This window comes from Callorhinus ursinus, unplaced genomic scaffold, assembly GCF_003265705.2.
Source record: "Callorhinus ursinus isolate GAN/ISIS: 27379988/994484 unplaced genomic scaffold, GSC_fseal_2.0 scaffold21, whole genome shotgun sequence".
NCBI lineage: Eukaryota > Metazoa > Chordata > Mammalia > Carnivora > Otariidae > Callorhinus > Callorhinus ursinus.
The window spans coordinates 20,816,170-20,843,943 of record NW_027397083.1 but is presented as its reverse complement, the minus strand read 5'-3'; the positions used below and the strand labels follow the sequence as shown (position 1 = coordinate 20,843,943).

General features: G+C 34.9%; 2 protein-coding genes across 6 annotated transcripts in view; one reads left to right on the top strand and one right to left on the bottom strand.

Moving 5' to 3' along the window:
- Nucleotides 1–25,028, bottom strand: part of KIF18A (kinesin family member 18A) — an 80,191-nt gene extending 55,163 nt beyond the window's left edge. The window contains exons 1-9 of one of the 2 annotated variants that reach the window (XM_025879421.2): nucleotides 24,923–25,028; nucleotides 17,079–17,451; nucleotides 14,843–15,000; nucleotides 11,852–11,956; nucleotides 10,672–10,782; nucleotides 9,049–9,246; nucleotides 6,963–7,139; nucleotides 4,874–4,948; nucleotides 4,552–4,664 (exon numbers count right to left, since the gene is read on the bottom strand). In XM_025879421.2, coding sequence (XP_025735206.1) covers nucleotides 4,552–4,664; nucleotides 4,874–4,948; nucleotides 6,963–7,139; nucleotides 9,049–9,246; nucleotides 10,672–10,782; nucleotides 11,852–11,956; nucleotides 14,843–15,000; nucleotides 17,079–17,403 — 1,262 coding nt within the window. In that variant the 5' untranslated portion in view covers nucleotides 17,404–17,451; nucleotides 24,923–25,028. Of the gene's footprint in view, nucleotides 1–4,551; nucleotides 4,665–4,873; nucleotides 4,949–6,962; nucleotides 7,140–9,048; nucleotides 9,247–10,671; nucleotides 10,783–11,851; nucleotides 11,957–14,842; nucleotides 15,001–17,078; nucleotides 17,452–24,785; nucleotides 24,821–24,922 lie in introns of those variants that run through there. The other variant, XM_073904829.1, reaches the window with a different exon arrangement.
- A 77-nt stretch (nucleotides 25,029–25,105) lies between these two features.
- The window catches only part of METTL15 (methyltransferase 15, mitochondrial 12S rRNA N4-cytidine), a 203,686-nt gene continuing 201,017 nt past the window's right edge, over nucleotides 25,106–27,774 (top strand). For 2 of the 4 annotated variants that reach the window (XM_025879237.2, XM_073904831.1), the window contains exon 1: nucleotides 27,353–27,500. In XM_025879237.2, the coding sequence (XP_025735022.1) occupies nucleotides 27,395–27,500 (106 nt within the window). In that variant the 5' untranslated portion in view covers nucleotides 27,353–27,394. The other 2 variants (XM_073904830.1, XM_025879238.2) reach the window with 2 other exon arrangements.

Sequence of the window (27,774 nt, the reverse complement as noted above, 5' to 3'; positions counted from 1 at the left end):
AGCAGTGGGAGTGGGAGAGGGAGAAGCAGGCTTCTTGCTGAGCAGGGAGCCCGATGTGGGGCTCGATCCCAGGAGCCCAGGATCATGACCTGAGCCGAAGGCAGACGCTTAATGACTGAGTCACCCAGGCGCCCCAGAATCTGACTAATTTTGTGAAATAAATTTATTTAACAAATAAATGAACAAAAGAATATATATCACTCATAGAATTAGACTCAATGACAAACAGCAAATAGGCTATTGACTGTTTCCTACTAAATTACAAAAATGTTTGGAAAAGGATATTAACTTCATTTTTACTGTATTCTTTTTCTTCTCCAAGGAAGATCATATTATTAAAAAATGTAGGTATTATAAGGTCTCTCTATGTAAGTCATAATTATATAGCTCATACTCTATTTTGTCTATGCAATCCAGCTACTTAGCAGAAATAAAATATTATGTTTGTAGGAAAAGGATGATAATTTGAACCTGTACAATCCCAATTAAAAGGCCCCCAAAGCAACACAGTACTGTGTGTTGTTTTGATTTTGGCTAACTGTGAAGAAATAAGCAGCGGGTGGCATAATCATATGGTGCCTCCATGGCCCCCTAGGGAAAGTGAGATAGCCAGGTTTTAGTTTTAGAATTTGTTACAGTGAAAACACACCATACGGTTAGGTACCCCCTACAGCCTGGCTAAGAGTCAGCTGACACTGCCAGGACCCAAAACAACCAAGTTTGCAATGTGGTAAACCTAGAAAAGCCACTCTGGTGTCTTTCCTCCAAAGGGCGATGAAGATTTGGAGAATCAAAGTTGGGGGATTTGACTCAATCTCCTCCAGATGCATAAAGACCTCAAGCTCAAAAAAATCTATGCAAGGCCTAAAAGGAACCTGCAATTCTGTATCCTCCAGGGTCAGCAGAACATTGGTCACAGCAATATTCTAATTTTATAAATATATACTTATGTTTTTAAATCACAGATCAGGTCTGACCTACAGTAACAGTATGAACAGTCATATACAAAGCTCTCGAAAAACTGTGAAGCCTTTAAAATAAAACTGTAACAAATTATATGCATTTAAAAATAAATATTCTTCAGCCAAAATTTTAGATATATTTGTAAGGATCTGTGGCAAAAACACTGCCAATTTACGTCAGGAGTTCTTAATGAAACTCTATTGGGAATGACTATAAACCACAATACATCGACTTTACTGCAGTTCTGTCAAACTGATAAATATTTCAGAGGAAGTATGTATGGACATTGCAATTTCATTGTATTATATTACAACACGCTAATGCCAGTAAATGAATTAATAAGTTATCTTTAGTTATTCTCAAAGATAATTTCTTAGGACAGAGTTAAATATTTGTCAATTTTGTGATTTTGTAGTCGAGACTTATTTTAGTTGGTGGGGTTTACCGATTAGGATGGAAGAAAAGGAAGTACCAAAGGTTTCTAGAGATCTCCATTTAAAAAAAAAAAATCTATCATTTTAAAACAGTAAAGAGTACTAAGGAATTGACTAATAACTATTTTCTAGTCATTTAAAACATTCAACTAACTAGTAATAAAAATCTTTGCCTATAATTTTAGGTGATACATGGTGATTATTAAATTCTACACAATTTTCTTGATACAGTCACAAGTGAAGTTTTATAATTACTCTGTATAAAGAACAACTGTACTTTCTTTTTATGATTTCTTCTTGGATATTATCTTTCCTTTTTTTAAAATTTTTTTAAAAGATTTTACTTGTTTATTTGACAGAGAGGGAGAGAGAGCACAAGTAGGCAGAGCAGGAGGCAAAGGGAGAGGGAGAAGCAGGCTTCCTGCTGAGGGAGCCTGATGCGGGGCTCGATTGAGGGAAAATGACAAAGGCTATGGGGTATATAATCTGATATTTACAGCTTCTTTATAATATACAAGGAAATTATGCTAAATATGTTGAACAAATTAAAACTCTAAAGTTTTTACTGTTTTTTTTCCTAGCTCAGGCCATCTCCCTCTTGAATCATTTTATCAGAAGGAAAGGTTCAATGACTTGAAGCCATCAACTGCAGAAAAGTCTACTAAGATTTTTTTTTTTAATTTTAAAGATTTTATTTATTTATTTGAGAGAGAGAATGAGAGATAGAGAGCACGAGAGGGAAGAGGGTCAGAGGGAGAAGCAGACTCCCCGCTGAGCAGGGAGCCCGATGCGGGACTCGATCCCGGGACTCCAGGATCATGACCTGAGCCGAAGGCAGTCGCTCAATCAACTGAGCCACCAAGGTGCCCAAGTCTACTAAGATTTTAACTGGTAACTAGATCTGGTTAAATAGCGCTGAACAATTCCATGCAAGCAATAAGTCCAAGTTTGAGCAGCTGGTGACTTCTTTAATTTTCTTTAAATTTGTTTTCAAACTTGCATCAACAAAAGAATATCTGGTTGCATGTGGGTCAATCCCACATTTGATTAATAAAATGAAAACTAACAACTAATAATATGTCAGTTAAAAGCTTTCTTTGATAAGGTAAACTGTGTAACAAGGAATAACGTTCACTTCATTTATTTTTTAAAAGTCACTGTAAGTGACTGGGTGGCTCAGTCAGTTAAGCGACTGTCTTCGGCTCAGGTCATGATCCCAGGGTCCTGGGATTGAGCCCCGCATCAGGTTCCCCGCTCAGCAGGATGCCTGCTTCTCCCTCTGCCTCTGCTGCTCCCCCTGTTTGTGCACTCTGTCGCTCACTCTCTCTCTCTCTCAAATAAATAGAATCTTTTTAAAAAAATAAAAAAAAAAGTCACTGTAAGATTGGTGGGATATAACAAAAAGCATCATAAATGTAACAATTTTATTTTGACAAGGGGTTGTTGGAGGGATTAACAAGAAAATAACCTAAATATTTTAGAAATTTCCAGCATAAACAGAGCTCTGGTACTATAACAATATATAGGTCAACTTTATGCTATATGAAAAACTGATTGTCATTGATAGAAATAACTGTTTAATTACCTCTTTAAGATATTTGTAAAATAGCACAGTATGGAAGAAAAAGATTAATATTTGAAGGAGATGATTTATAGTTCTTGCCTTATCTTTGAGAAAACAATATCCCAATTCAAATTTCAAAAGATTGTTGGAGTGATCAGATTAATATGGGCCTAAAAATCATCAAAAACTATAAAACCATCTACAAAACTAAAGCATTATTATCAGAAGTATTAATCACTTAGCATTTGGGGTCAACTGAGTCAAAAAAACATTTTTTTCAAATTAAGGGTATTTTATGTAAACTTCAATATACAAATCCAAATTTAAAAAAAGGTGTTGTATCTGAAACTAGGTTGAAAGTCACCATTCACTAGTCTTCCTTATGTATATCAAGACTGCTATAAACTCTAGAGTTCCAAACAGTGTGAATAGTCATTGGTTTAAGTTGTGGTTAGTTTTTCATACTAGTGATAACAGAACATTGGCTCTGGAGAATGTAAAATAAGTTTAACTTCACTGAACTTTAATCAAGTTTGGACGGATTCCTTTATTACAAGACCTCTCAGAGCCTTTAATAAACTGACATACTTTGGAAAACATCTAGATTCCTTAAATAAGAAGTAATTTCCAAATTTGTTTGATCCAGGAATTTCTTATTGCCTTCTTAGAACTACTCACAGCTTTTGAACTAGTATTCCATTGGGACAATTTGGAAAATTACCTGAACTGCTTAGGGGAAAAGTACTTGTGAATATTGTATTAACAACTTTCTTTTTTAAAAATTCACCTGCTAAAAAGCTTAGTGGGAATCTATCAAAATTCTATATGAATTTATATCACTGAGAGATGTTCCTTCAAATAATTAACTAAACAAACTAAATACATGAATTATTAGAGTTATACATAGTCAAGAAAAGGTAGATAAAATTTATATGAATTATACGAATAATGATATTATGCCAGATTAGACTGCCTAAATGTTTGTTACCCAAAATTCCTATGTTGAAACCTAACATGCAAGGTGAAGGTATTAGGAGGTGGGGCCTTTGGGAGGTAATCAGTTCATGAGGGCAGAACTCCGCCCCCACCGTGGATGAGATTAGTAACCTTAAAAAGAAGCTCCCAGAGTCCATATGAAGATTCAAGGATTGAAATCTTCAGCTTGAAAGAAATGCCTTCACCCAGCTATGCCAGCCCCCTGATCTTGGGACTTCCAACCTCCAGAACTACGAGAAATAATTTTGTTTGTTTTGGTTATAAGAGAGCAGTCTGTGATATTTTGTTACAGCAGCCTGAATGGAATAAGACACCTGAGAAGAAAAATATGAAAACTGCTAAAAAACTAATTTCTTAAGTGCCATAATTGGCCTTACTTTCTCCATCTTATACCTAAGTCCTGGTATAATCACAATCACATATTAAAATGATCTGATCTCCAAAGTGTGAAAAATATAAAGAGCAGTAGTCAGTGGCTTCCTGAATTCAGTTGAGAATATATAAAGACATACAACAAATGATAATAACATAAAATATCTGACAAAATTTTAAAACCATAAAATCCTTAAAATGAGATCTTAATGTCTTTTTTACCTCTCAATTTCTTTTTCCTGAGGGTTTGAAATCATTAATTTTGCTTTGTTATTTTCATCAGTAAGGGCTTTCTGTTCTTCATAGGCTTTTAGTTTTTCTTTTAACATTAAGATCTAGTAGAGAGAGACACTAGTTAAATTACAAATTATTTATCTCTATTATATGTGGTTACAGAAAAATTTTAGCTGCGAAAAATAACTGAACATGCCAGATTTTCAACTGTAATAGGAAAAAACGTCAAATTTTTAGGCAATTAAGTTTGCAAAATCCCATAAATGAGGAACTAAGGGAAATTAGCATAAAATGTAAAGAATAGACATACCTCTTCCTTCTGCTCATTACAGATCTTTACATACTGAGTTATATGATTGTCGAGGTTAAGAACATTGCTCTTCAACTGTTAAAAAGATAGAAATTATGATTGCCGAGATAATCACATAATTATATATACAAAAAAATGGCATATTCTTATTCAGTTCCATGAATTCAGAATTTGTGACAATTATAATCATGTGATAATCACGATGAATTATACTTATGTTCAAAATCTATAACAAGAGGATATGCTGAGCACATTTATAAAATAAGTAAAATTATAAAGAAATTGTCTTACTATCTGAGAAAAGGTACTTTTAAGAACTTACAAAGTATTCTTCACATAATTAAAAATTGCCCACTTTCTTTTTCCTCTGACTTCTAAGAAATTTAGAGATAATTTTAAGTTTCAACAATTTCTAAGTTCATTAGTTTTTAATGAGTTCTTATTACATTTTATCCTTTTTATAATTGTATGGGCTCCTTGGCAGCTATGGAATAGTGGAAAGAATATCAACCATATCAAATACTTGATTTCGAGGCCCTGTCCACTTTTCACTTAACTGATTTAGATTTTGGTACTTAAAATTCTGAGCATGGGATTCCTCAACTGTAAAGTAGAGCCTTCCTCAGTGGGTTGCTGTAAGGACTACATAAAAAACGTGTGAAAAGCTTTGCATTCCCATAGAGAATATCCTTTTCCAATTAATTATATAGAGTATATGAACATTTCTTTAAGAAAGACAATAACAGTGTGGGGGTTCCTCAAAAAATTAAAAATAGACCTACCCTATGACCCAGCAATTGCACTACTGGGTATTTACCCCAAAGATACAGATGTAATGAAAAGAAGGGCCATATGCACCCCAATGTTCATAGCAGCAATGTCCACAATAGCCAAACTGTGGAAAGAGCTGAGATGCCCTTCAACAGATGAATGGATAAAGAAGATGTGGTCCATATATACAATGGAATATTACTCAGCCATCAGAAAGGATGAATACCCAACTTTTACACCAACATGGATGGGACTGGAGGAGATTATGCTAAGTGACATAAGCCAAGCAGAGAAAGTCAGTTATCATATGGTTTCACTTATTTGTGGAACATAAGGAAGAGCATGGAGGACATTAGGAGAAGGAAGGGAAAAATGAAGGGAGGGGGAATCGGAGGGAGAGATGAACCATGAGAGACTATGGACTCCGAGAGACAAACTGAGGATTTTAGAGGGGAGGGGGGGTGTGGGGGGATGGGTTAACCTGGTGATGGGTATTAAGGAGGACACTGCTTGGAGCACTGGGTGTTACATGCAAACAATGAATTATGGAACACTTCAAAAACTAATGATGTAATGTATGGTGACTAACATAAAAAAAAAAGACAATAACCCTCTCATCTTCATACAGTGGGAGTAGCAGAGGGGTAAACAGCAGGAGAAGCCATCACACCACTTAAACTCTTGGTTTTTTCTGACCCTGAGATCCTGCAATTTTAAAAATATATCACGGTTGACATATTTTTTTAATCACCCCAAATTACTGGCAAAAATACTGACCTAACCAATCATTATTATATGGTTAGAGCTATATAGAGATTGGTTACATCAATATCATGAATTATTTTAAAAGGGCTATTTACTTTATAAACTGAGGCAGATACATCTATTTTACAGATGAAGTACTGAGGCTTGGAGAGATTACCTAACATATCCAAGGTTTTCAGGTAGCAAGGGTTGGTGCTAAGTTAAAGCAGATAACATTATCTCTGGCTGTAACAAATGTGCTAAAGCTCTGACCAATTATTCCAGTGTGCCATCAAAATATCATGTGCCATGATGTGAAAAAGGTTAGGGAGAAAGGCACTAAAGCATCCTAGGTCCCAAAAGACTAAATAATAGTATCTATTATATATGTAATCAAGGTGCTTAATGGTTTAATTGTCCAAGTTAATGCTCAATTAACCAAGCTAATAAAGACATTTCTAACCCTGTTTGCTAATTCCTTAGTAAAAATACAACTCTAATTAACATTTTTTAAAGTTATAAAAATAGTATACATCCAATGCCCTTACAACAAAGGCAGACTAAACATACTTACAGAAGATTTAATGTCCTTTGCACGGTTAGCATACTTAAGAGTGTTATACGTGTCATCGTAGAACACAGAGGAAGGACTAACAGCAGCTATCATTATAGTTTGACAGTTTCCTCCAAGAGAATCCTTTAACAAGCGAGTGAGCTTACTATTTCTGTAAGGAATATGCGGATTCTTTCTCTGAAAGAACAAAAAAAAGAATTCTTATGTCATTTTCCACATTTAAATTCAAACCTGCTATCACTTCACTCTAAGAGTTTAAGCACTGCCCAACTTTGCCCAGACTTATGATATAATTGGTGATCGAAATGATGATAATGAATCTTATGGAACTACTGAGTGAATATATAAAACAAATATACTACTTAAAGATTATATTCCCATCTAAATAAATATAAACTTTAGTTAATAAAAAAAATCAATATTGGTTAATCAGTTGTGGTAAGTATACCAGTATAAATAAATGTGAGATGTTAACAACTGGGAAAACTGAGTGTGGGGTATATTTAACAAAACCTTTCCATATTAACTTTTCTTTATCAGAAACAAAATGTTCATATAAAAAAAATCTCCATTATTTAAAAAGAAATTAAAATACAAAGGCAATGGATGCCCTATTCAAATCTACTATAGAAATAATAAGAATTCTGTATGCCAAAGAGCTATTTCTCTCATTAAATAATTAGCTAACACGGATACAAAGTAAATTAAAATTATAATCTTACAGAGACTTAGTCTGAAAGGACAACACAGTTCTAGGAGAACTTATATTTGTAGGTTTTCCTTTACTTAAAAGATACAGTTCTGATTTTAAAGTAAAAAACAAATTTTTCAAAAGGCACTTCCCTAAAAACAGAACATTATAATATTAAGCTAAAAGCAACCTTATGTTATACAATGTAAATCTTTCACATTACAGAAGAGAAAAACGGATGCTAAACAAAAAGTGAAATGACTTGCTTCAGGTAACATGGCTGATAACTCACAGCCAGAAATAGGCCCTAGGTGTTCCAGCTCCCAGGAGTACTGTGCTTTCCACCATAGCAGTGTTTCCCAAATAGTGTGGAACGTGCGCTGCTGGTGTTAACTTGAAATGATTTTATATGTACAAGACATGCATTAAACACAGACTCATAAATGATTCAACAGGAGTCAATTATTAAAAATTAAGTTGGTATGGAAAAAATGCTATAAATGGCTTAAGTTTAGAAAACCAGTCTCTATACCATACTGTCTGCTTACATGTTTGAGATTTTAACTTAGAATATAGAAAACATCTTTGCTTTTACATGATTTCAGGAATTTGTCTTTTTTAAAAAAGACTTCCCAAATCATTTTAATATACTCTTACTAATTAAAAATACAACATTTTCCTAGCACTCATTGACTCGTATTTTCCTAAATATAGAAATTTCTCAAAGCTTGAACCTGGCTTCAACTTAATGATCACATTTTAATTAAAAAAGAAAAGGAAGTAATTTTTACCAATACAGAAGTTGTCAAATATGCTGTGTTCTAGTAAGCACTCTGGCATATAGTAGATGTAAAATATTTTTAAATGCCCTAAAAGCATCTAATAAACATTATACTATTAGGTGATTTAATTATATTTTATATCTTAAGCCCCTCATCCTAAGAAAAATTAACTCTTAATATTCAACCCAATTTTATAGTATATAAAATACTAATCAGACCAGAATTTGTTTTCCTAAAATGTAGTTTTTGTATTTATCCCAGTTATGCTTGTTGTGTAGTGATCACTAAATGGTCATTTTAATAATCAGGTTTAAAATAAGTGATGAGAAAGTACCATAAAATATTAACCATCAATATGATATTCAATACATTTCTTTCAACAAATTCTGATTATAAAACTGGAAATTAAAACAGCCAAACCAAACCAAACATAGTTTTATTTGATATAACAGACTTTCTACAGTCTTTGCTCTATACAAATATTACTGATATATTCTTGAAATGATTTATAACAGATCTTTAATACAAAATTATTTTAAGTAGTAACTTCCTAGGAATTACACATATTTCAATATTTCAAAATACTTAAAATAAATAAACATATAGTACCTACCTTTGTATCTGCTAAGGCATTGATAACATTCCCAAGAGCTAAGAGTGATCGATTAATATTTGTGCCTTCAATAAACCGGGTTCCTTTAGCACTGGTAGTACTGGCTCTCTCAGACCCTGCCAGGTCAATGAGTGACATCTTGGCAATTCGTACATTTTGACTGATACTTGCTGTTTTGTCTTGTTGTCGCAAATAAATCTTTTTGAAATTACAGGAGAATAGGAAAAATGAGGATAAGATTTAACAAAATTAAAAGGGAAACGTGCCCTTTATTTTTAAAAGAACATGAAATCAAAATTATTTTCATTTTAAAAACAAACTGAACAAAGTATAATAATCTGACTGGCTGATATCCAAGAACACCAGAAATAATTATGGAAGTTGGAAAAAACTCGAAAATGAAAAGATTTCCTATATACGTACCAGAGGGCAAATAACTCCTGATCTGATAGAAGCTCAAAACAACTGCCATTTGTGTTCTGGTAACCCCTGAGCCAGATCATAGAATTATCAGAGGTTGTGGGTGGGGCACAGGTACTCTAGAAATAATGTTCCTAACCAAAAACCAAAGACAGTGGTCAGAATGTGCATGTCTCCAGGAATTGTTCCTCAAGGAAAGCTGAATTTTAATGTTGACCCAAACCGAAGTGTAGGAATATACTAATTCCCAAAACTGTTGTAATTATAATTAAGAAAGTATCCCATAAAAAAATAGTAAAATATACTTGTCATGTTCAGCCCATTAGAGTAAAGCATAATTTATCGAATTCGTAGTTTAACTGAAATAAATTAAGCAGATTGGTAAGATAAGCTATTATTCCATTATAAAGATCTTTGTTAATATTCGTATAGGGCAGGGTCTAAGACATTTTGGGGAAATTTTAGTGTCATAGATAAACATTTCTCTTATGACTACTGATAAATGAAGAGTTAGTGGAAAGAACAGAAAGGATTAATAAAATTTTATGGGCTGGCGACTTTCTGAATGACTTGACTGCCTCAGATATGAATTCTTTCAACTACATCAATTTCTTACTGTAAGTTGGGTTACACTAGTATAATCCAGAATGAAGCTATAAAATAATTTGGATTTTAACAGGACTATAAACTACAAAAAATAATAGCTACTAACATATGCTTTACCTCTTTCTAGAATTGTATTCCTAAAAAGAACTGTATCAATGCAATCAATGTCCTTAAGGAATGCAAGTATTTGCAAGGTCCCTGTGATGAAATCTTTAAAAAAGTAATCAGATTTTCCCCAATTTATTGCTTCCGTAAATCTATACCTAAAAAGAGAAGGTTTGCTCTGAATATAAGATTATCCTTAGGAAAGATTAAATATTTTCACTAACTAAAAAACACAAGGGAAAAAACCCTTTAACGCTACCACCTTACTATCCTGTATCTTCACACAGTAAAAATTTATACTTCTGATTTACATCATCTCAATTCTGATTATTCTTGATAAAATCTTTTCAAGGCTCCAAAATAAAGGAAATGCTGAGGAAGGAGCAGACAGCTGAAGGGATTTTCTTTGCATATATGAAAATTACCCCACATGAATTTGGCTTTGTTTATTTTAAATTAAATTTTAAGAGCAATAGTCTAATGGCCCGTTACCTGGAAAACAGCATGAGAACGAGAAGATGTGGCATTCATATCAGTGGGATGCTGTGTCCTGTTTTTGTTTCCACTATCCAATAACTGTAAAATCTCCTCTGAGGATTTGGGCTAGAGAAATTTTGTGGAAGAAAAACATACAAATAGTCATCTATCTTTAAAATTTTTAATAAACTTTTAACAAGAAAAAAGACTTTTAAAGATAAAATAAAAGGTAAAAATGCATTCTATAAATTGTATCCCATTATATATTTCCTACATAGTACTAAGCAAATGATATACAGTTGACCTTTGAATAATGCGGGGGTTCAGGGCACTGACACACATCTCCCCTCCAGGCAACTGAGAATCCACATGTAACTTATGACTTCCCACAAGTTTTCCTAATAACCTACTGTTGACTTCAAACCTTACTGATTATATGAACAGTTAATTAATACATATTTTGTATATTACATCTATTATATACTATATTCTTACAATAAATGAAGCTAGAGAAAAGGAAATGTTATGAAGAGAATCATAAGAGAGAAAATACACTTGCAGTACTGTATTTATTTTATTTTATTATGTTCAGTTAGCCGCTGTATAGTGTACTGTATTTATTAAAAAAATCCACATATAAGAGGACCTGTTCATCTCAAACCCATGTTGTTCAAGGGTCAACTATACTTTGGTGTTATATGAGAAAAAAAAGATAAAATCTTATCTATTGGAGGAGATAAAATATAAATGTATTAAGCAGAATACAGAGTTTAAATTTGCAAGATTTTTAAAAGAAAAGCTCATTTAGAGTGACTGGGTGGCTCAGTCAGTTAAGCGTTGGACTCTTGATTTTGGCTCAGGTCATAGTCTCAGGGTTGTGAGACTGAACCCCGTGTTGGGCTCCATCCTGGGTGTAGAACCTGCTTTCTCCCTCTGCCCCTCCCCTTGAGCTCTTGCTCTCTCTAAAGAAACAAACAAAAACCCCCCCCAACCCTCTTGCCCAAAAACAATTACAAAAAGAAAAGCTCATTCAATTATTTCAAAGGAAAACAAAATAATACTGAACATACATTCTGATTATTTTAACTCTGCACTTCATTATTTTTCTTCTTTCTTGAACACAACAGAAAATAAGTAAATGGCTAAATAACCACACTTATTATTACAATAAGGAAAAAGAAATTTATAAACATACCTGATGTAAAGTCAATCCCTGAACGACTACCCCTTTTTGGGCATCTTCCCGAACAGCAAGTGGCCCTGAATTTACTAAGAGGTCACGAATCTGTTCATTATATACCTTAAGGAAAAACAAAACAAAAACCCCAAAAAACCCTGCTTTAGCATTGATGTTGAAATAACAGTGACAGCACACATGTTGCTGACTTAAAGTTGTATTAGAATTGCATCTTAAAGGTAAGCAGCAACTCATTTGCATTCATCTCACCCCTTCTATCTCAGGTTGCCATTAATTTTCTATCATCTGAAAAAACAGAAGAGTTTTCAGTTTGCAACTGAAATTTAAAGGTGGAATCATTACACCCTCTCTCCATAATTCCTAACTTGGTGATTACGGTGAAACAGAAATAAGATAGCGTGAATTGCCTTTTCCTATTTTCTGGAAGTAAATGGGACCCGTGGTCTTGGGAAATTCTAGTAAGTTATATGGAGGTGGCATGGTTCTTATTGAAGATGTTTATTATTTCATGATGTCCAAATAGTCAAAACTTTTTAAATTTTAGAGCTTAAGAGTTAAAACCCATACTCAAGGATCGAGAGTATTTATTTCATTTCTCCTTTATTTACATTAAATTTAATATGCAATTCTTAATAATAAGTCCCATAATAGGACCCCTTTTCCCCTCTTTAGGAACTAAGGCCCTAGGAGGTTAAGTGATTTGTTCATGGTCACAAAAGTAATAGCAGGGTAGGGATGGGAGTCCAGATATCCTCACTCTACTGCATGGTACTGAATATACATCTATTTTAGGTCTTTGGCAATTTTTTCCCCCAGTAATTTCTGTAAGCAATTCCTTTTTTAGTAATTTTTTAGCAATTTTTTTAGTAATTTCTATAAACAATGTATAGAAATAGTACTATTGATCTATTTTTACGAATTTATTAAAGTTACTTAATTTTCTACTTGCCAACCAAATGACCACAACTGATAAGATTTATAAAAGCATAGAGACTGAGGCTTTAAGAATTATTTTGTATAAGTTATTTCCATGTTCTAATAAATAGTCTGTAGTGACACCTGGTAAGATTTTCTACAATGAATGATAACCACTTTTAAATGTAATAAAACTCTTAAAAGTAGTGAAATATGAAGATGTAATTTTTTGGTTCTTATTTTTCTGAGAAGCAGTAGTCACTTTTCAAATGCTTCCCCTTACCCATTTCAATCATACAAAATACAAAATTAGAACAACCATTCTCAAGCCAGTCTACACATCAGAATCACCTGGGAGCTTTTAAAAAACAGATGCCTCGGCCACAATCCAGACCTATTAAATTAAAATGTCCAAGGGCTGAGGCCTAGGCATGTCTATTTTTAAAAACCTCCATAAGCCAACTCTGGTGCACAGCCTGAGTGGAAAGCCATTAGATCACACCTTGCCTTACCATTAATAAAATGAAGGCAGATTAAAAGAAAGAAAAAACAATTAAAAAAACATTATAAAAATAACCAAATTTCAAAATTCGCCCAGTTATAAAAGGATCTAAGGAAGAAATAAAGAATATTGCTATGTTCTTTACCCAACTACGTTCAAAGCAATTTTTTTCAGCACTTAACTATAGAAAATGAGTTTTATTTCTTTTATTTCCAAGTTCTGTAGACAAGAAAATTTTTATCAACATACATATCTTGACCAATTTTTGAACTGTGAAGAACCTTTCTCAGTAGGAACCAAACTACAAGTTGTCAACAAAAGAGCTGTGACTACCAGAAATTTTTTCTCTGATACCACAAATGAATAGGCAGTAAAATCATGGATTTGTTTCTTTACTGGTATCTGAAACACTACCTGAATGCAAAGTTAGTGTGCCTATATCCTAGTTATGATTTGTTGAATGTCACCTATTACTAAAGGGGGCAGAAGACCTCAAAGAATGAGGACACAAGAGACAGCATGAAGGAGCCTTGATTGGCTAAATCTAGCATAATTTGAGCATACAAATAAATAATTTCGGAAAAGGATTATAAGCTATTAAATAATGTTAAGAATCTATGAATCCACACTGATATAATAAAGGAAAAGTTCTTCCATATAGTAAAAAGCCAAGGAATAAATGTAGATAAAATGATGGAATTTAAATATCACTATTATCTACCATCATAATAATAATTGACTTAGGCATGAATCATCAGTGGATGTCAATAGTAACAGATGAAAATTTGAGGAATAAGAGGATAAAGGGTAAAGTAGTATCTTTCTAGTACAGAAATTCTGCCAAGACCAACTTAATGAAATGGATCACAGTTAACAAAGCCAGTAACAGAACTAACTAACCATACCAGCCTCTTGATATGCTACTATAAGAACTCAACATTACTTCCATGGTGTTTCTGCCAGTGCATAACCTGAATCTAATCATTGACTAACCCAAATTAGGGGTTTTATGACAGTGACATAAAACACAGAGAAAAATCCAGATTGAGACTAAAAAGATACAACAACTGAAGGCAATTTATGATCTTAGATTTTCTTTTTCAATGAAGGGCATCATCAGAATAATTGGCAAAATCTTATTAAGATTTATAGATTAGGTACTGGTGTTCAATCATTGTTAATTTCCTGATTTTGATAACTATTCAGTGGTTATTTAAGAAAATGTCCTGTTTTTACAAGTCTGTAACTTAAACAGTTCAGAAAAAGAAATAGATACACACACATACAGAGGGAGAAAGCAAAGATAATAAAATGTTAACATATGGGGGATCTGGATGAAGGGTATCTGGAAGTTCTTTGTGCTAATCTTGCTAATCAGAAAGTAGGCCAAAATAAAATACTCAGCAGAAAAAGAGTAAGATGCGTAACAAATACTTAAGACCAGGAATTTTAATGATTCTATATATTCATAAGAAAATTCTATATGACAGAATAGTTTGAATGGGCCATGGTACTTCTTAAAGATTTCTCAATACTATTGACTAAACTAAGGAATGATTCTGTCAACTTACCTCCAGATAAGAAACTGCAGTACTACATACTTTCTCTTCTTTAATCTCATCCATGGATTTATAAAGGTCTAACATTGTTAGATACATTACTCCAGGTTCAGTAGCTGATCCTAGCATCGTGTGGGTCTTCCCAGCTCCAGTGGCACCATATGCAAGTACTGAGTTTTTATAAAAAGGGATCAAAGCTCTTTATTATGACATACAATATTACTATATCCACTGTCTAGTGGATAGTTCAATCTGAATATTCTGAACATAACTTTAAACTCAACAGGTCCAAAATTAACTTAAGAGTCTTATCCTTAAAACCTGAGAATTTTAGCACAAATCCACTCTTCTCCTATATTCTGTATTCTGGTTAATGGTACCATCCTCCTGTCATCTGCTCCCTTTCTTCCACAGCAATCTTACAAGTTTTAACTAATCGGTTATCAGTCTCCCTATCTAGTCTCAATCTTCTTTAATCCATCCCTTTGAATTTTTTAGTGTTTTTTTTTTATGAAAACAAAATCTGAATATGTTAAATCTTCCTAATTGCTCAACAGCCCTACATAAGAAAGTTCAAATTCCTTGCCTTGGAATATTACTAGGCACTGTCTCCAGCCTATTTCTTCCTTGCTGTGGTCTAGGTATACTAGATTGTGTGAAGTTCTCTGCATGTGCTGCTTCTTTTCTACTCCACTGTCTTTCCACTGAAGAGTTCCTCTACTTAATCCAGCTGGAATATTTACACCTGTTCTAAACATTCAGCACTTTTCCATGTCTTCCCTGTCACAGGCAGAAACATCTACTCCCTCATTTGAGTCCTCAGTATATGCTACACGTCCTTTTATTCTAGTATGTATCAGACTGTATTTCCGACTGTGAGCTCCTCCAAGGCTGAGGCTGTGTATCCTTCATAACTAGCAAATCACCTGGCACAAAGCAGATGTTCACTACAAGTTTGCTGAAAGAATGAATTCCAATGGAAGTCATTTAGAAATTCCTCTGTAAAATTTGTGTTTTAGGCAAATTATTTTGTTTCCATGATTCTCTCCAGTATAACATAAAAGTGATGTGTTCTTCAAACACAAAATGAAACAAAAAGGTACTCTGAATTACATATGGCAAATACCAGACATAATATAAACTCATTATTATTACTGGTAAAAATATTTTTATAAGTTAAAAAGTTAAATCTCTCTGCTAAGCCAAATATTAACAAACTACTAAAATACTTTTCAGTAGAATCAATTAAACTGACATGTTTCATTCTGTTCTAGTTTATGTAAGCTAGCAGTACATCAAAAAGTCTTAAGAAAGCTGGATAATAATATAAAATTAAGCCAAGACGAAAACAAAGATTCAGTATTAGTTTGGTAGAGATTTTTTCATTTATAGTCAAGAAAAATTTAAATCTCTGGAGACAGTATGGAGTTTCATGAATGGGGAAAAGAATATACACTTAAAAATGAGAATGATAGCAGTTCTAATCAATAAACCACATTCTATTCTTATTTGACCAAGAGGGTAAGTCTTCTGTAATAAAACTGAATGAGTCAGTGAAAGACAGTGAAACATGTTACAGTTTTAGGGTATCTTAAAGAAAATGTCGTAAATGGTGGTAATTACAAAAATAAGATATAAATAATGGTGTTAAGTGCCTTGTAAATATTGAATTAACTGGCCTTTAGGTCTCTTTCTAGGAAATAAACATGGCCATTTTGAAAGGCAAATTACTACAGATCTATCCAGAGTACTAGAGATGCTTTCTGGCCTGAAGATATGCTAAAATAGTACATGATACTCAATTAACATGGGCTTTTAACATTTTTTTTCAAGGTACAATAAAGAGAACTGGTTCTGTAAAGAAACTTGCCAAGTGTTCAGAAATGTCCAATTATTCCCCAAGGATAGATAATTGTATAGGTAAGCAGCGGGAATATTAATGAATACAACTTGTGAGAAATCTGGCATCAACTGCAAGACCCATGTGCTTTATAACATAGGAAATTGAAAAGATGACTGTCTATAGGGACTATAGCAAGACTCTGGAAGAGAAAGTTCCACAAATTATATGTTATGTATGCCTAAATTTCAAAGAAAGGCTACATTTACAGTGAAATTCTACTGAATTTAATAATTTTTAGCAAACAAGCACCTTAAAATTGATTGTTTAGAATGGGCCAAGTAGATGTCCATTCTAATGTAAAACTGAAATCAGATGGAAAAATTAAACTCTAACTGAAACAATTACCTGTGCAATTATATCCATTCAAAAAACTACGAAGAATTGGCTTAGTAGTATGTTCAAAAACTTCCAATTGAGTTGAAGTTTCATCAAAAACTGCATCAAATACAAATTTGAGATCCTTATTTTGTCTCTTTGTAATATCTCGATTTGCAGTTTTCTTTCCATGGAAAAAACTAATTTCTTCTTGTTTGGGATCAAAAACTAGGATATGCTTATCCACAACATGGACCACTTTATGGAATCCAGCTGCCTTTTCTTTTGTGTTTTCTGGACGCACACGAACAACTACTTTCATATGGTGACACAGGTCTTCCTCAGTAACAGACATTGTTGATTATCTTCCTTCCCCTGTTTAAACGAATGCCTGAATATTCCTCTGTAATTAAAAAAGAAAATAAAGTATGAATATTAGTTCTATTGTATACAATATGACTGACATATAGGATTCATTAAAAAAGTGTTAATTCTATTCCACTTATCTGGTAAATGTTACTGGAAATATATTTAAACACACATACACACACACACCACTCCCTGATTCAAAACCTTCCAATGGTTCTTTATTTTATTCAGAGTACAAGCTGAAGTTCTCTAAATGGTCTCCATTCTCACCTCATGTTTTATTGATCTTCCCTTTGCTCCCTCCATTCCAGCTAGCCCATCAAGCACCCCAATGGGGTCTTTCCACCCGCCATTCTCTCCATTGCAAAATGCTTTCTTCAATATCTACATGATGAACTCCCTTCTTTCAAGTCCCTGCTCAAATGTTGCCCTCCCAACTACTCTGATTAAAACTGCCAATCCAATTCTTAATTACCCTTATACTGCTCTATTCTTTACCAAAGAACTTATCATCTCCAGAAGGTATATACTTTTCACTTATTATGTTTATTTTCTCTATTCCAGTTAAACTATACACTCTTTAAGTACATGTATATTTTTTTAAAATCTGTTTTGCTTATTGATGTGTTCCAAGAGCCTAAAACAGTGCCCAGCACAGGGTAGACTATATAAGTATTTGAAGAATAAATAAATTAGAAAATCTAAAAGGTTTTTAATTTTTTTTCTTAGTTTTAACTTTTATATTCTCAATTAATTTCTGGATAGTTGAGGTTTCCAAACTACTGATCTTTGTTAGTTTATCTTTACTTTTTTACTTTTTATTTTTATGTGAGGTAATCTGAAAGTCAGACTGTAAATTTTAACCCTAATATTGATGTACCCTAGACTTAGATCATGAGAGAGCAGATTAGGATCTCTGAATACACTATGGTGTATATGTTATCTTCATCATCTTCATACCCGGGCTAATTGATGCATCCTTGGACTATTTTTAACCCTATGGGTTTGTGAGACACGTAGAGATGAGCCTTGGTTTATCAATTTCCACTGCCAAGAGGCTTGCAGCTAAGATCACTTTTACTAAAAATAGTTCATAAGTCAAGGTTCTCCCTTCATTACCTTGATGATTCTGAGAGATCTTTGCTGTCCATTACCATAAGCCAAACTAATATAGTGCTGAAGCCCTTGTGAAAATCAAAGCTAGGTTTTTGGGTAGCCTCACTATGACTGTATACGGTTTACCTATCTATAGTAAAGTTGAGTCTAATAGGAAGCCCAGGATCTGACTTCTGACTTATACTTCAGGTAAAGAGATCTACCACGGTCTTGTGTTTGTGTGATTTAATTTTTTGTTTTGTGATATAATCTGATCATTATCACTGCTGTGTAGATAACATACTGTAAGGAATAGAGACTAATTAGAACATTGAAGTAGTACAGACAGGAGATAATGTCAACTCAGAACAATTTGGTAGTCAGATTCTGGAAACATTCTGAAGGTAAAGATAATAGATTCTCCTAATAGATGTGGAGTATGAGAGACGGACAGGATTCAAGAATAACTCCAAAGTTCTTGGCCTGAGTGTTGGAAGATCTAGCCTTCTTGAATTTGAGACTTTTAATAGACATCCAGGTGGAAATGTCAAGGCAGTTGGAACCCAAATTAAAAAAGTAAAGTCTGTCCTCAGAGTCTTAATGCTTCAAATGGCATTAAGATTTTGGGGAATCTTTAAATCAAGGAGAACAGGTTGATCAATTGTGTTAAATACTGCTAACAGGTAAAGTACACACTAAGAAGTAATCCTGGGATTTAGTAACACAGAAGCCAACGAGAACGGTTTTGGGGGAATGGTGGGACAAAAATCTGAATGAGAGAAGACTCAGTAAATACAGGAAATACTACTGCAAAAATGAGCAAAGAAATGGTATGGTGGAGGGGGAAGAAAGGTTAAAAAAGATATTTTGTTTTTTTAAATGGGATAAATAACAACAAAGAAGCTAAAATATGTCATAAAACCACATACTTTTGGAAAAAAATCAAATAAAGCCAAAGTAATCTAAAAGCAGGAGACACTGGGCACGGCACTCCTTTTAGACTCTGTCCTTCCCCAAAAATAGAACACTGAAGAGGGAAGGATGGTCATTTGGATTCTAAGTCAGGTCCCAGATGAATTACTACTCTGCTCTTTCTTCATCCTTGAACTTCTGTCTAACCAAGTTCCACATAGCACTTATACCTCACTTCTATTACCTTGGACAACTTCCTTAACCTCACTGAGTCTCAGTTTCTCATTTGTGTAAAAGAAACCTCAAAGCACTGTGAAGGCTAAAAGATAACAAGTATTAAGTGTATTGAGGCATTCAGTAAATGTCAGTTCTCGTCCCTGTCTATCCCATTCCTGTCTCTTCTTGCCAAAGACACTGGCTCATCTTTTTAGTGTTTCCCAGTGGGCTCATGATGGCACTTTGGGTAGGATAATTCTTCCTTGTTTGGAACTGTTACATGTATTAGAGGATGTTTAGCATTTCTGAACTCTACTTTAGCCTAGTGGCATCCCACATTCCTTGTGATACCAAAAACTGATCTCTATACACACTTTTAAAACCTCTTAGGAATACTGAAGAATGCTTTTCACCCCCAATGATAGATAAAATACACACAAATGAAATAGTTAAATAAGCATAAGAAGACAACAGGTGATTTTTTGAAATAGACCTTAGAATCTCAAGGTTGGATGGGATCTCTTGTCAATTAATTAAATAATCAAATCAAGATGCTAACTGTTAGATGTTGGAGCCAGATACCTTAGGTTAAAATTCCAGCTCTATACAACTTTGTTTTACAGCTTGTTACAGATTTTAAGAAAGACATCAATCTTTTTTAAAGTATCACACATTTCTGGACTTTTTCAAAACAAATGAGTGAAAATAATTTTCTTAATAAAAATACCTAAGGTCAACAGGATCACCAAAATGTAAAAAATCAGTCTATGTTCAAATATACTGATGTCTTCAGGGATTAATGAAATTTTCCCTACATTAATACATAATGCCAGTTTTCTTTCCTAACATGGCCAAGTAAAAGAGATGGATATCTAGTTGATGCTGAATAAGGCACACAGAAAGTAAATTCTTTGACCATGTTTACTAAGAAGCAGCAACAGAAAAGCCAAAGTATTGTTACCTATGTAATAACGTGTTGATTCAAAAATTCTTTTCAGGCACACCTGGCTGGCTCAGTGGGTAGAACACGCGACTTTTGATCTTGGGGTTGCAAGTTCAAGCACCAAGATGGGTGTAGAGATTACTTAAAAATAAAATCTTAAAAAAAAAAAATTCTGTTCAGATGACTGTTCAGAAGATAGTATCACAGCCTCTGACCAATTTTGACATATCTATTCCTAATTGTATTTGTTGAATAGAATCAAGAGTAAGCTAGTAAGATTTTGTTGGTGGGACTAAAACATTAAAGATAAAATAGTTCCAACACCACTGTTCATTGTAATAGGAAGGTATCTGTCTAGAGAAAATAGAATATAAAAGAGAACAATGAAGAAGCTAAAGAAGGCGCTTTAGTTGCTAATCTATAAAGTGATAGGATTGGACCCTATGATACCTAAGGTCCGTTTCTAGCTCTAATATTTTATGATTATTACATGTGATTGGAAAAGAGTATAAGAAAGTGACAAGAAATAACAGCTAATGGGACTGTATGTCTTTATCGTTATATTCCTAATGCGCCCGGTTCTGGTTTACAAAATTAGGAAAGTGGAAAGATCATGTTTTATAATAATCACTGAGGGTGGTTAAAACACCATGTCACTTAGTAAGGGTAACATTTAATTTTCTGGAATATTCACTTACATAGAAAAGCTCATTCCTCCGCTATATTTAATAAAGAAGTGTTAAAAACCTAATTCTCTTCAATAACTGCAAGATAATATAAACCAAGTTGAAGAGGCAAATTCTAAACTTATAATATAAGCAGGTACTGTTCACCCAAGATAAATATAAGCCAATCAACTTAAAGATTCACGCCCAATTATATGCAAGTACAATAAATTTTATTTAATTGATTGCATGTAGATGCCTTCTTCAAGAGCAATCAGATCATGTTATGTATCTCATGTTATTCCCCAGCTCCAAACTCTCCAATGACTTCCTGCATAAGAATAAAATGCAAACTCCCTAGCATGTCTAGTAGGTTCTACATCTGGCCCCATCTACCTCTCTGATGTCTTTTTCAAATGGTATCCTCCCTCTTGATTATTCTGCTTCAGTCACACTGTCCTTCTTAGTGTTCCTAAAACATTCCGTCTTGTTCTAACCTCATGGCCTTGCACTTTCTCTTCTTTGCCTGGAAGGCACTACCTTCAGATATTTGCAAATCTTAATCTCTCAGTTCGTTATTCACATCTCTGTCCAAATATCACCTCACAGAGGCTTTCCCTAAAGATTCCATTCAAAAGAGTGTCACCCTGCTCTTTCCTCTTCCATCCCTTACCAGCTTTATTTTTCTTCTTAGCATCTAGACTAATTGGAAAATATGTATCATTTGGTTACATATTTATTGCTTGTTTCCCCTCTGGAATATAAACACTATGAGAATATGGACTACATCTGTACCCCAGAACCTTGAACAGGGCTTGTTCAATATTTAGGACTCAGTTAGTACATACTTGTTCAATAAGTGAATGAATGAACTAATGCTGATTTTCAAGATACATATGCAAAACAAGTGCAAAATAGCAGACTTGGCATAGAACCATTTGTATTTTAAAAGACATACATATTTTTATATGTATGGGCTCTTTTAGGAAAGGAACACAAGAAATTGATAGCATCAGTTGCCCCATGGTGGGGAAATATGAAGGTATGGGTGACAGGCAGGCTTACTTTCTATTGTATATCCTTTTGTATCATTTGGATTTTAAACAAGACTAGTTATTTTCCTTTCAAAAACAAAACAAAAAAGTATTAAAATTTACCGTAAGTACAATCCTTCATTTAATAATGTTGTATTTATAGAATACTTTCTAATGAACACTTAGTATACAAATAGAAATTGCTAAGCAATTTACATACTTCTTATTTAATCCCCATAACAATCCTATGATATAGGCATTTATAATCATTTCTATTTTACAGAGGGATAACTACAATATAGATTAAGTTAATTGGCTAAAGTCACACTATTGGAAGCACAAGACATGGGATTTGAACTCAGACTAACTGGATGTAAAGCTGAAGTATTTAAATCACTACTCTTTTGGTTGTAAATATATAGTCTCCAGAAATGTTCTCATAGAAGTTAAAAATATATATTTGCCTATTTTTGATAAAAACTTCAGGGCCCAGGAGAGGAGCTCTTGAATGAATATTGAAATAAAAGTGAAAGTATGATTTCTCTCTGCTTGTGGGATATCAAACAGTTATCTATTCTCAGCAAATACACTATTAATTGAGAACTCTTAAATTAGGTCAATAAGGTCATAACTACTACTAATGAACAAAAACGATTATCATTTGAGCATGCTGTGTATGTCAGACATTATGGTAAACATCTTGGGGCGCCTGGGTGGCTCAGTCGTTAAGCGTCTGCCTTCGGCTTGGGTCATGATCCTGGGGTCCTGGGATCGAGCCCACATCGGGCTCCCTGCTCAGCGGGAAGCCTGTTTCTCCCTTTCCCGCTCCCCCTGCTTGTGTTCCTTCTCTCGCTATGTCTCTGTCAAATAAATAAAATCTTTAAAAAACAAAACAAAACAAAACCCAGTTACCATTCATCATCTCTTTCAATCCTTAAATAATCATATACGGTATATTCTATAATAGTCTCCATTTTACAAAAACAGACAGTTAGTTTAGGATAAGTAATTTTTCCAAGATGACATAACTAGTAAGTGAGGAGCCAGAATGTAGACTCAGGTCTAAATCCAAAGCCCATGTTCCTGAAGAACAACGCTCCACTGGAATAAGAACAGAATATTTTCAAACAAAGGAACAGAAATGCTGCATGAATTATTTTGAATGTGGAGTCATACAATTCTAAATTATTTCTTAAATTCAAGCTTAAATCTGAATTAGATTCAGGTTCAACAAACACTTTTTAGGAGCAGGAACTATCCTCCACACACTACCTTTTATTGTCTCTATGCAACTTACACCTGTCCTTGGAACTAACTTTAGTGTTAGAGCCAGTGCTTCTACTAGTTAAAAACATCACATTAAGAAAGAAATTTCAAATGCAGTGAAGGGCGGCACTAACATCTCGGCTATTTTTTTCCTCCTACATTTCATAGAGTTGACAGCACAAACGTGATTTTGTTGGGTACCTTCATCGATTCAAGGTATCAGTGCACTTTGACAAGATGCACTTTTAAAGTGAAAATTTTATGTACTTCAAATACTTGTTCAGTAACAGAAGAGATTAATTTATTACTGTTGAAGGCAAGATAATCTTTGTTTACTGAAACAGAGAATTCTTACAAGGTAACAGAAACTTAGTAACAGACACTATCTTGCCTTTGGTTCTTATATTCTCTAGCGCCAAAGTTCATAAATACTTTCCAAAATCCAAGGCGGAGTGCTGAAGGTAGTAGAATAACAACTACCAACTAAAACCTGTAGAATGCTTAATACATTCTACTTGATAGTTAATAGCTTTTTTTTTTTTAACCTAAACTATGTATTATACAACAAAATTATTGAATTCCGGTCAAGTAACTTCTTTTCATAAACAGCAGTTAGCCTTGATCTCTGTTAACTGAGTGCCTAATGAGCTCCTAAAAGAGTCTTGCAGAAACTAAGAACAGACAGTATAAAGGCTTATTCTCAAGGTTCAAGAGGACCTTTCATTCGCAAAGCACTTTGCCAAGCAGTATCGCTTCCATACCATTCTTGGCAATCCCGCTAGGCAGTGCTGGCAAGTCTTGTCTTGATGCTACAACTGGGACTCAGAGGAGGTTCCTGACCGAACTTTGCCAGGCTCACAGCAGAACCTTGCAGGACAAAAAGTTTTTAAGTTGGAGAAGCAAAACTCCTTATTCGATAGTTAAGCCCAGAGTTACATTTACATCTGTATCTGAAACAAAACACTCTGATTAGGAGTGCGGAATGAACTTTACACTGTAAGGTGCAGGGCAATGAAAGTGCTCTGCCAGTCTGGGAAAGGGGCCAGGATGCCTTTTAAAACGTCCGACTTCCTCAGGATTTAAGGCAGTAGATTTCTGCCCTTCCTGATGAGCAGTCAAGGGCTCCTGATCAGGCAGAGTTCTGCTCTAGCGGGTTCTCGAGTTCCTTCTTCCTTTCACTTTCTCCCCAGGGACCCTAACTACCCTCACCCCCGCACACACACACCCACTACTTAACCCTTCCGCATTTGTCAACAAGCCCATCCCGTCCTCTACTCCTCAGGCGGCCCCAGAAGCCTTCCGCTTCCAGCGAGATAGGTCAACAAAAGAAGCGTCTGGAGACGAGAGGTTTCTCCTCGCGTGCCTCTCACTCACCTCAGGTCCAGCAAAGATTACCACGACACTTCACTACGACGGCCGCCTCTCCACGATTCAAACTCAGCCACAAGATTCAAACCCAAGCCAGCTTTTTCAGCACCGCGTTTCATTGGCTGCCGTCTTCGTTACGCCATCACGTCGGACGTTGCCGTGGCGCGCTGCCGCTTGGCGCCAGGAGTCTCAGCCGCGCAGCTCGTGGCCTTGCTGCGCGTCGCCAGGGCAACGCGCACGGCTGTTTCCGGAGGCGTCGGCCGAGGTGGGCGGGGCTAGGCCTCAGCTGCCGGTGGGAGGTAGCCATCTGGGATCATCAGGCCACCTCCAGACCCGCGGGCGCATGGCCGCGTCCCAGGGTTCAGGGTGTGAGTGAGACGGGAGAGGGCAGGGGTTGGCTTGTGCCGTCTGCTTGTGGGAGAGGTGGAGCCTATTGGGTGTGGGTGAATGGGTTCTGAATGTTTATATTCTTTTCTTTATTTAGTAGTGAGGTCTCCAAGGTGCGGGTCCCATGCTCTGGTAGGTGTAGGGACCTGTTCCTTTTAGCCACTTTCACTGGATCGAACTGGGGTCAGTGTTTCAATTAATTGAAAGTCCAGGGCTTTTGGTTTGAGGCCCCAGTCTTCATTTCTCAGTACTCCCAGGCCTACTCCCTTTATTGCTGACTGAAACTATTTGGTGTTTTGTTGTTTTTACCTTTCTTTCTGATGATGACTTTACAAAATAAATTCATTTAAATTTATTGTCCTAGTTCATTATTGGATGCAGTGGTTTTGTAAGTCTTAGATTGTAGATATTTCAGAATGTATGCTTTAATAAGAAAAAAATACCAGAAAAAAATGGGAAATGTTTGCTAAGCCATCTTTGTCAGGATATTTTGAATAGTGTGATCTGAATGTCATTGTTATTCTTTATATTAACATTATTGTATTCATTCAGCAATTTCTGATTGTAGACTTTTGGGACATAATACCATAAGTAAAAATCCCTGCCCTCTTGGAGTTTATATTCTTACATGAAGCTTATCCCCATAATAAATAGGATGGCACAACACATTGCGGAGTATTACAAGTGAAATAATATATGAAAACCTCCGTAATATGGACATTTATTTCCTATTGAAGAAAATCAGAAGCACTGTATTGTATATGATTCATGTTATATGATTGTTTCTGAACTCTGGATAGAGCATCAATAAAGACACTAATTGCTGGCTATATTACATATATCTTAACTAATGCAATAGTTATTTGTGTGGTGCTGGGTTTGATAATAAAATTGAGAAGCCTTTTTATTTTATTTAAAATATGCACTCACTCTATAGTACTTTACCATTGGTGTCCCAGGCATTTTGTTAACTTATATATGTTATTTCATTTAATTCTCAAAAAAGTCCATGAGATGTAGGCACAATTTATTTTACTGAAGAAAAAAAACTGAAGTTTTCAGAAAATCCCTAAATTATTATTAACTGTACAAACCAGCCAATTCAGAATTGAGGACTTTGTCTCAGAAATACTTTCTAAATTAAGTGATATTAAGATGCTTTCTTAGTCTATTATGAAAACAGGCATTTTTTAAAAGCCAATTTCTTGTAAAATTGCATTGATGGTGAATAAGAAGTGTTTTAGATATCTTTTTTGACACCCACATGGTAAGGCTTGGTAACAGGTGTTTCCACACCTAATCTAAGTGCTTATTTTACATTTAACTTTAAATTCTTACACTTGCCCTTTAGCACGTTCAGATGATGAGGTCCATATTCCTAACAGTATAGTTAAAGCAAAGAACCTTTAATGTTAAAATCAATGCCATCGCTGTGCCAGCTGTCTTCTGTTTAGTTTGGCGAAACATTAAGGAATATAACAAAGTATAAGAGACTGGTGTATTTTGGAACGAAATGAAGGAAAAAGAACCAAAATCTTAAAAACATGTAGTGCTGAAGGAGACAGAAATTCCCACCTTTTGTTAGAAATTGGAGTATAACTAATGGCTGTGTTATAATAGAACACAGAAATTTAACATAGCTTCATAATAAACCAAACAGTGGAGATTAAGGATGAAATGGAAAGTTAGATTTAAACTTGACTCAGACATTAAAAACAAAACAAAACAAAACAAAACAAAACAAAAAACACGTAAAAGTAAATTTAAACCTGGCAGCAGTAGGTTCTTATTCCTGTCCCTTCCAGGAACACTATTTGAAACCCCCAGTGCCGGCAACACCTTTTGTCAGCTGGGTCCTGGAAACAGCGGAACGAAAGGCAGACGGTTTTGTGTTGTTGGGGCGGACGTGGGGCCAATCTGTCCGTCCTTGCAAGTTTCCCCCAAGGTTGGGACCTAGACGTGCGGCAGATTCACGTTCTCTGGCACCGTAGTGGTCGTCGCTGGCCCGAATTAGAAGCCAACTGAGAATTCTTCGTGCCTCAGGTGAGGAGAAGGTGGCCGAGACCCGGGAGCTCTTTTGGAGCCCACCCCATGCCTTTGGGGGAACTTCCAGAGGTCGCCGGATTCGCCCAGGACAAAGAAAACACGCTCCTGCTCCCGCTTCCTCTCCTCAACTCTCATTCATCTGAGCTCAGAAGTTTGTAAACAGTTTTCCTTCTTCCGAGTATAATTCTTAAGCAAAAGGATGCATTCTTCCTTAACTTTAGAACCTCTTTCACTTTCTGTGCACTCGGCTGCCAGCTTCCAGGCTGGGTTTTTGGCCTTAGGAATTAAATTTTCCAAACGGTTTTCTCTGGAGGGAAGGCTAAGTGCAGTGATGGTAATTGGTAGCACCGTTGAGGAAGTAGCTTTGAAAGGTATCACTCACCTTCGTGTTCCCACAATTGAAAGGGTAACCTGGCCAGTTCCCT